At 60.1% G+C, this 8,875-nt stretch overlaps 2 protein-coding genes across 2 annotated transcripts; one reads left to right on the top strand and one right to left on the bottom strand.

The window, feature by feature from the left end:
* Window positions 1–3,979: 3,979 nt before the first annotated feature.
* On the bottom strand, window positions 3,980–5,737 carry MNEG_5978 (hypothetical protein; the record flags this gene model as incomplete). Its single annotated transcript, XM_014045548.1, has 4 exons — window positions 3,980–4,204; window positions 4,481–4,903; window positions 5,042–5,186; window positions 5,526–5,737. The coding sequence occupies 4 exons, from the start codon at window positions 5,735–5,737 to the stop codon at window positions 3,980–3,982; spliced, it is 1,005 nt and encodes a 334-aa protein (XP_013901002.1).
* A 2,663-nt stretch (window positions 5,738–8,400) lies between these two features.
* Window positions 8,401–8,865, top strand: MNEG_5979 (hypothetical protein; the record flags this gene model as incomplete). Its single annotated transcript, XM_014045549.1, has 1 exon — window positions 8,401–8,865. A coding segment is annotated over one exon (465 nt), but the record flags the coding sequence as incomplete, so codon positions are not given.
* Between the last annotated feature and the right edge of the window lie 10 nt (window positions 8,866–8,875).

Consider the following 8,875-nt stretch of genomic DNA (forward strand, 5'->3'; position numbering starts at 1 on the left):
CAGCCGCGACGAGCGCGTCGCCGCCCGCGCCCACACCAGGGCTTTTGCAGCCAGGCTGCCCTTTGGGCCGGCAGTCATCTGTGCAGCTGCCTGCCAGGCCGCAGTTGCCGTTGGCGGTGGTGTGGTCACCGCAGCTGCGGTCCTCGTCACTTGTCGCACCGCAGCCGTGATGCAGATGGGCGTGGCTAACATCGCTGCCGCTGGCGCGGCTGCTGCTGCTGTCATTGCTGCTGCTGCTGCTGTCGTTGCTGCTGCTGCTGCTGCTGCTGCTGCTGCTGCTGCTGCTGCTGCTGTTGCTGCTGCTGCTGTCTGCAAGCACATCGCCTGGAGGTCTGTCCTTCGTCAAAGGACCCCCGCCTGCGGCCACGCCTGGCTGCCAGCGCCGCAGCAGCACCGTCAGGCGTGGTGGGTCGGCGGCGCGCAGCGTACGGAGCGGCGGCAGCGGCACTTGCAGCAGCACATGTGCCGCGTGTGCCGCAGCGGCCGCCGCCGCGCGCTTGGCCAGCTGCGCGGGGGACACGAGCGACACGTCTGCCATAGGAGCAGCAGCGGCGGCCCCGGGAGTAGAGAGCGCAGCGCGAAGGCCGCTTCCCTCTCGTGCCAAGCGCTGAGCGAGGGCCAGCGGCATGCACACATCAACGCTGGCCGGCAGCGGCAAGAGGGCTGGCTGCAGTGCAGCGCCTGGAGCGGGCTGCTCGCCGATGCAGACGGCGCAAGGCACAGGGTAAGGCTGCGGTCCGTGCGATGGAGCGCCGGTGGGGGCTGCGGGCGCTGTGTGTGCCATGGCCAGAGCCTCATCGCAAATCACCGGTGCAAGCAGCCTGGCGCCGGCGCGTCCGGAGGGACCTGGGCTGGAGACCCGGCTGCTTTGAGGGATCAAGCCGTAAAACTCCATTATGTTAGTGCACAAAATATTCTGAACTGTGCTGTAAACAGAAGCGTGCACATCGCGCCACTTGTGGCGCCAGCTGAGATCAGGCTGCGACCTGGCAACAAGAGTGATGCGAATTTGGGAGAGGATTCTCCTAAATATGCCAGGCGGATCACATCAGGTATCGGCGGAGAATGAGATCACGCTGTAACTTCGACGGGCCGTGTCGTGCACAATCGACGTGGTTCTGGACCCGTAAAAACATATGTTTTGATGATCAGATGTCTCAGATGCGGCTGAATGCGCGCCGTGAAGGGGATCCACCAACAAGGAGTTGGCGGGAACTCTTCTCAACCTCCACAACTACCAGTGGCAGTGCCAACGCGCTGCAGGACGCTTCACTCCCTTGCAAGCACGGCATTGGACATACGTCATCTTTTCAAATGTGCTGCATCACTCACCAATCGGGCTCACCAGAGGGTCAGCAGGGTGGCGTACCCCCCAACGCACTAATCACAACGAGCAAGGTCTGCCGGGTGCCAGGACTAAACACGCTGGGGGCTTTGATGTACAAGCGCTGACATTGTGGACAGCAGCGCAGCGACACCACTTTATGGCGTGCAAAAGGACCGAGGCCGCCCGCAACAGAAGCACTCGTCAGCATCAGCCCCACGCCATATGAGAGCGCTGTACTCTCCGCCATTTGCCTGCCCGCCGGGCACGAATGCCCATGAGGAAAGGTCTCCGGGACCTGTGAAAGGATGCAAGGCTGTACACTCTACCCTCCTGGTCCCCACACTGGATCAAGAAGCTGGATACGGTCGCTCCTGTCACAATAGGATAATAGAGCTTGAGCAAAACCTCAACAAATTACACCCTTCAGGAAGTACCTGCTCCCAGTTGCTGTCCCATCAGCAGGCTTCAAACAAGGCGACATTCTGCAAAGAAAGAGCGGAAGAAGCTTTCCTTCAAAGGATAGGCTCATTGTGTACACTATCTGGGCGCGATGTATTGCGTGTGCATGTGCTGTGGCAGCAACCACGTACAGGGCCGCTGTCCGTGAAGATATTGGCCCGTGACATCACCAACAAGTGGGGTGGGGGGCGCCTCCCAATTCTTGGATGATTGTAAGCGCCCGGCACCGCACAGCAGGCGCCAGCTGCCTGAAAATCCACGCAGCAAATTGTAGACGGGTCATTTGAATGAGTGGCTGGCTGCGGCTGCGCGACCTGTCACTGGCGCCTGCAGCTGCCGCACGTGAACACCGTGTTGCCCGGCCCGCCGTTGGGCGAACGGCGGAGCCTGCTGTTATGAAATGCCCGCGTGTGCGAGTGCTGCACCAGCATGCCAAGCCCAGCCGAGTGGTCAATCAGGGTCCGCTCTGCAAAGAGATTCCTTGACTATGTAGAAAGATGGCTGCATAGGAAGTTGAGGGCAGCGGCAACCAGCGGGCCAGGAAAGGCAGAGAGCAGCGTGCGTGCGCATGGGCATCGGCACTGGTGAGGCGCCCGTTTGCTTGTAACGCTGCCTGGGTATATCGACATAACGGTGCCTCCGGGGTTTTGGGGGAAGTGGGGTGCAACTGTGCGTGGCTTGGTTTGGCGCAGGGCCTGCACACTTGCGTGCATTGGTGGCGGTTGAACAGTACCCGTCCCAGGTAAGCAAACCGTTGCGTGCTTGCCACGTGTATGTTCATTTGAGGATGCGTGACAGGTGCCGCCAATGTCAGCAGTGGCGTGGGTGCTGTGCAGACCCCAGAGATGCTTGGAAGGAGTGGCAGGGTGAGGCATACACAGCGAGGCAGACCGATCAAAACGAGACGCAAGAAGTAGTCCGCGTGCAAAATGCGCACTGCCCGCATCACAAGACAAGCCTGGGCGGTGCGCAACTGGTCACAAGGTGTGCGGAGCACAACGGGTGTCCAGCCGCAAGCTGTGACACCACGGCCGCAGCTGCGGCTGGCTCAGGAGAGGCGGCGCCCAGCACTGGATTGCACTTTGGGGGCCGCGCTGTTGAGAGGGGCCGCAGGGGCGGGGCCTATGCACCACTTGAATAAGCAGAAGGGCAACCGTGGGGAGGTCTTTGGGCAGACTCCAGCAGAGTTTGCAGAGGAGCACTCCGCTCGAAAAGCGTCCAGGCTTGTGCGCTGTGGCCGGCATCCAATTGGGGTGTGTAGTGGTGTGGAGGGGGGGGAGAGCAGGATGAGCGTATGGGTGGCCGAGTGGGCAGTTGTGGTGCTGCAGCTCGCAGGTGTTGCGCGGCGCTACGTGCGGGCTAGCTGACCGGCTGGTTGGCTGTTGGGCGAGCGAGCAGACAACAGCCTATGCGCACGCAGCGCCAGGAATCCGAGCAGACTGCACTGTGGCGACCTCTGTTCAGGGCGCGCCGCTTGTCACGTCGCGGGTGCTATGCAGCAGGCCTATTGCATCAATGGTCTTTCATAGCGGCGTGCCGCGCAAACCTTGTATATGCTCTTGATCCCGTAGGTCCCCTGGCACTTGCATGCTGCTGAGAAGGACGAGGAGTAAGCACTGCTGGTGATGCCATACTCGACCTGCCATACTGGCCGATTCACTGCGCATGCGCGAGGGCGTGTGTATTTGTGCTTGTGAACAATGTGTAAGCGTGCGCGCATGTATCTCTGTTTGCTTATGTCTGTGTGCATGTGTGATTTTGTCTGTGTGTTAGGCAATGCGTGTGTGTGCGTGTGTGTGTGCATGTGTTCGTGTGAAAAGCCAGCGACAACAAATAATAGAGCCCCCTGCATGGGCTCATGGGCCGGCTGCAGATTGATTGCCTGCCCAACAGCGGCCAAAGCGTGATTGCTGATGCTGATAAGCAGTGCATCACTGGGCGGCTGGTGTCGCGACTGATAGCTCACACAGCTTGGCGGGGCTGTAGATGTTGCACTCATTATACTTCATGCAGGACCTAGATAGGGGTTGAGCGGGAAAGACCTCCGTCAGCACCTATGGCACATACGACTTGTTGTCCTTCTTTAATGTTTTGGGTGTGTTTTTTAGCCGTGCCAGTGAGTCAGTTTCTCACATTGCCCATCAGGCCGTTTGCCTGGTTACAGGCAGGCTTGCTTTTCAAAATGCATATTACTCACTCGTTGATGTAAAAGTCAAAGGAGGATAGCAGCTGCTTCACTTGGCCGAGGTCATTCATCAGCCCAGCAGCCAGGCCCAGCTTGTGTGCCGCGTCCGCCAGGAACGAGTTGTAGCTGAGCTGATCGGCCGCAGTGAGGCCCATGCCGTTGTCGTTGATGTAGGCGTCCAGGCCTTCCGGCACGGCCGCCACAAAGCCCTTCGACTTGCACAGCTCCAGGCGCTGGGGGCGGCATAGGGGATGGTGACATCAGCAAGGTCGGGGGAACGAAGGATGGGGCGCAGCGGCAGCCTCTGGAGCTGGTGGACGCCGTTTGCACACATGTCCGTTTGCACACGTAAGCATATGCTCATAGGGTTTAGGATTCGCATATGTCCAGAATTGGGGCTGTGGGCATGCTGCAACGTGATAATCTTAGTTTTGCAGCCTCTCCCACATTGCGGTGAGACAGAACCGCCAGCGCTCCCACCCTCCTCGCCATCAATGCCCGTGCCTCACCTTTTGCATGATGGAGCGCACATTTGTTGCTCTTATATCCAGCCAGCTATTTTTAGGGTGGTCTGCGGCAGTGAACAAGCCAGAGTCCGGCTGCCCATCCTCATAGGTCCCCGCATTGAATTGGCAGACCGCGTAGCCTCCCTTGGCTGCGATGGCGGCTGTGGTGGCGGCGCTGTTGAGGAAGAGATCAATGACGTAAACCTTGGCAGTGGAAACCCACATTGTGGCGGGGATGAACTCTGCTGACGTCATGTACTGCCACCCCAGGTTGTCGGAGGCCTTGGGCCGCCACCAGGAGGAGGTGGCGATGGGGCCCAGGTTGGGCACCGAGGATGGAGAGGGCAGGGGCTTTGGGCTCGGCGGGAGGGAGAGCCACGGGTTGTTCGGACACCGCGTGAAAGGCAGAGCCTTGAGCTTTTGGTTCTGTGGTGAGGTTGAGGGTTTGGGGCGCAGCATGAGGGACTGGGCCATTCCAAGTTTCGGGCCAGGCGCGTGGCAACATACAAGGGCCAGCAGTCTTGCAGGTTGCTGCGCTGGTCTTGACTGCGGCACAACCCGCACCTTGAGGGAGGTGTGGATGCCCATGGCGGCCTGCTGAGGGCAGCCCTTCGCAAAGTTTTTGGCTAAGTACTCAATATTGTAGACAGGCTTGCCGGCTGCCTTGGCGGGCGCGTACGTACCGCATTCGTCGAACTCGTGACATTGCCTGATTGCATGTGTGTGCATTTGTGTGCACGCGCACATGTTTGTTATTGCGGGTTCATGCGTGCATGGATGTGTTTGTGTGTGTACATGTGTGTTTTCGTTGACGTGTGTGCATACACGCACGCGCCCACACGTGCGTGCGTGCGTGCGTGCGTGTGTGTGTGTGCGCGCGTGTGTGTACGTGCACAACTGACTTTCTTCAGCAATTGTGTTGGCCCGCACAACTGGGTGGCCTGGTGGGCCGCCCATGCCGCCCGTTCTCCCAGCCCCAGAGCCTTCACAGCACACTCCTGCTCCCAGGCTCTTCATCCCTTGCCCCGGCCCCCGTGCGGCCGCTCACTCGTTGACAAAAAAGTCAAACACGTCCACCAGCTGCGCGATCTGGTCGTTGTCATTCTTCAGCCCCACGGCCACGCCCTGCTTGTGCGCCTCGCCTGCAAGGAAGCGGTTGAAGTCAAGCTGGTCGGCGGCGGTTAGGCCCTTGCCGTTCACATTCGAGTAGCCGTCCACATTGTCAGGATCGACTGCCAAAAAGCCCTTGGACTTGCACATGGCGATTCTCTGACGTCATGCGTGGTGGTTGGGCGGACGGGGGAGGGTTCCTGAGCGACCTCGCGTTGCCATGTATTGCGCTGCAGCGGCAACATCCAGTGCAGCGCTTGCACCTTGGTGCAGCAGCTATCGCCTACGCACCGCCTGCACTGACCGCGCCTGCCTGAGCCACGGCACGCACTCCTGACCTCTAAGCTGTGCGCGGGCCGGGCATCCTGCGCCGCGCCGCTCTCACCTGCTGCATGATCCTCCTGACGTTGGAGGACCTGATATCAAGCCACCACTCCCCAGGCCAGTCGCCCATGGCGGTGCCGATGTCGCTGGGCAGGAACTGGGGCGCGTCAGGGCGCCAGTCCTCATAGGTGCCTCCGCTGCAAAAGCGGGTGGCAAATTTTGTTGTGGAAGGTGCAAGGGCACACACGAGATGCGAAGCGCGTGCCGTCCAGCAGTAGAGTGCCCTGGCTTGTGCTTGTAATGGCCAAGCCAGGGTGCACGCTCAAATGGCGCAAGCGGTGCCGACGTTATGTCTGCAGCAGCTGTGTTGGAGAGCTGCTTGTAGGCTGGATCATGCAGTGGGTTTGGGAGGCTGCACCGTGCACACCTGAAGTAGCAGATTGGGTAGGCCCCTTGGCTGACTAGCCACGCGACAGTTGATGCCGGCGTGTCCCAACCATCCAGAGCATACACCTGCAGTAAGTTGCAGCACGAGCCCAGTGCCGCTTAACGGTGCGAGGACACGCCAAGGAGCCACCACGTGGGAGCCACCCGCCGCGCTCTTCGCGTCTGTCGATGCACTGCTGGACGCACACTGCAATAGGCAATGACCGCACAGGCAGCGGCGAGGCTGATCTTCACCTTGACGCCGGAAATGAGGTGATCGGGCACTCTAAATAGCTCTCCGAGCTGGTATTGTGCGTTCCCGTCGGCCAGGCTTGGTTGCCACCACGCCTTGGCAGCTGAAGCCGGAGCAAGGACTAGGGCTATCGAAACAGCAGTTATGAGCAGTTCAAAAGCCTTCATCACTTAGGAGGTTGCTCGTAGAGGCCAAAATGAGCCGGAACTCCCGGCAGGAGGTTGGTTGGTTCCAAGCGGGAGCTCCCTCGAACCGCAGCTCGCTTTAAGATATGTTCAACACAAAACACGGCAGCTATTGAGAACAATGGGCATTGGATTGCTCGTGAAAGTGTCACGTCGATGCCTCCAGTGCCCGCCCCCCGACTTCTCACACCCGCGGAACAGCACCCCCGCTGGGAATGGAGGTACCCAGAAAACATCCGCAAAATGTACCCACATTATATCTAACGCGCTTGTTGGCACATTCCATGCTGTGCTGCACGATGAGCTGAGCAATGGGCAGCTCGTGGGTTGCTTGGCTAAGCAAGTAGGCATTCCCGGCCCTGCGTAGGAGCTACAGGGCACAGGTACCTGCCAGGATGCTGCCAAAACAGTGATCAAGTCGCATCAATAATACAGTTGCGTGCTGCAAGCGCATGTCCGACCAGGTCTCGAGCCCGGTGCGGCAAGGTTTCGTGCTGGGTGGCACTCTCGCTTGAGAGTGTGGCATAGCAGCCTCGGCCATCACCTTGGGCCGGCGACGAGCTGTGTAGGGGGTCACATTGATGCCAAAATTATCAGAGTGGCCTTGTCAAGCCATACTGATGGCGGATGCACACACCACCCCACACATCGACTGCACTGGGCGTGCGCATCAGACCAGGGGTTGACTGGCTCCCAACGCGAGGCGGCTTGAGGCGGGGGTAATAAACGGCGCCCCTTGCAACGAAGTGCCGTTTCAGGCGCTGGTCACCCATGCGTGCAGCAAGGCTGCTTGGTGTTTTCGATGTGACTCACATCACAAGCACAAACCTTGTTGAGGAGTCGTCCTTAGCAAGCATGCAGTGAGTTTGGTCTTGAAGGTGCTCAGCAACACGTTGCAAGCACAAACAAGGCCAGGTAAGGTTGCCACATTCTTGCCTATGCTCACCAGCTGCTGCATTCACGTAGTCAGGAAGCTTGCCAGCAGCCTGCAGCGTAGGCGCTTGCTCGGCGACCAGGAGGTGATTGCCTTGGTACATTCAAGTGACGCGCCCAGCCCACTGCAAAACAGTGTTATGCACCTATAAAACTGAACGTTTCTCACATCTGCTGTCCACTCTGTCCCTAAAACCTGTGCAAAGAATGTTCCCGCGACCTCACCCCAGCAGGAGCGGGCACACCTGCAGACATCACCGTCATCATTTTCATGCGCGAGCCGAGGTCCTGCTCAAAACTTGCAAAAGGTACGTTGTAACATTCACTTTTATCTCAACGTGTAACAACAGAGACTCTGAGTACTAGATATGAGCTCATAGAGCAGGTCTGATCTTGGGCGGGCTTCGCCGAAGCGCTCAGGTGGGTGGCAAAATGTCCGACGTGCAAGAATCTGATTTAGTGGATACATAGAGGTCCTCAGCCATCCATACAAGTCGTCCCCTCGCACGATTCGCCGTGTCGCCCGCAGCGACACGGACAGGCTTCATCCCGTTCTCGCGTCTGTAGATATCACACATTTCAACACTACGTCCTGCCGGCCCGTTGGGCATCAGCAGCGCAGTAGGCTTCACCTGCAGTCGACGCTCCCGACAGCACGAGCAGTCTATGTGATGACCGTGTCCAATCGCAGCATGGAGGGCGCGCAGCCCTACCTCCTGCCCTTCGCCATCTGCATCGGCACCGACCCCAGCTGCGGCGGGGCAGCGCTGCCGCCCTTCGTGCTGCCGTTGCCGGCCGGTGTCGAGGTGCACGTCCCTGCGACCCTCGCTCAGCGCCTAGTAGATACGGGCTGCGGCCTCTCCGCAACGCTCTCCGCCGACGGCGGCGACGACGACGAAGGCGGCGTCCCCATGCCAGATGTGCCCCTCGCATCCCCGGCGCACCTCGCCGCCCTCGCGGCCGCTGCAGCCGCCGCCCAGCCGGGGCCAGATCACCTGCGACTCTGCCTGCCGCTGCCGCCGCTGCGCGCGCTGCGCGCCGCCGACCCGCCGCGCCTGACTGTCCTGCTGCGGCGCTGGCGGCCTGCTGCAGACGTCGTGGCAGGCGGCCCCTTTGGCAGTAGCCCAGCTGGTGCCGCGCCGGCGGGCAGGAGCCTCGTCGCGGCGC

The sequence above is a fragment of the Monoraphidium neglectum genome (genome assembly GCF_000611645.1).
Source record: "Monoraphidium neglectum strain SAG 48.87 unplaced genomic scaffold scaffold00932, whole genome shotgun sequence".
Taxonomy (NCBI): domain Eukaryota; kingdom Viridiplantae; phylum Chlorophyta; class Chlorophyceae; order Sphaeropleales; family Selenastraceae; genus Monoraphidium; species Monoraphidium neglectum.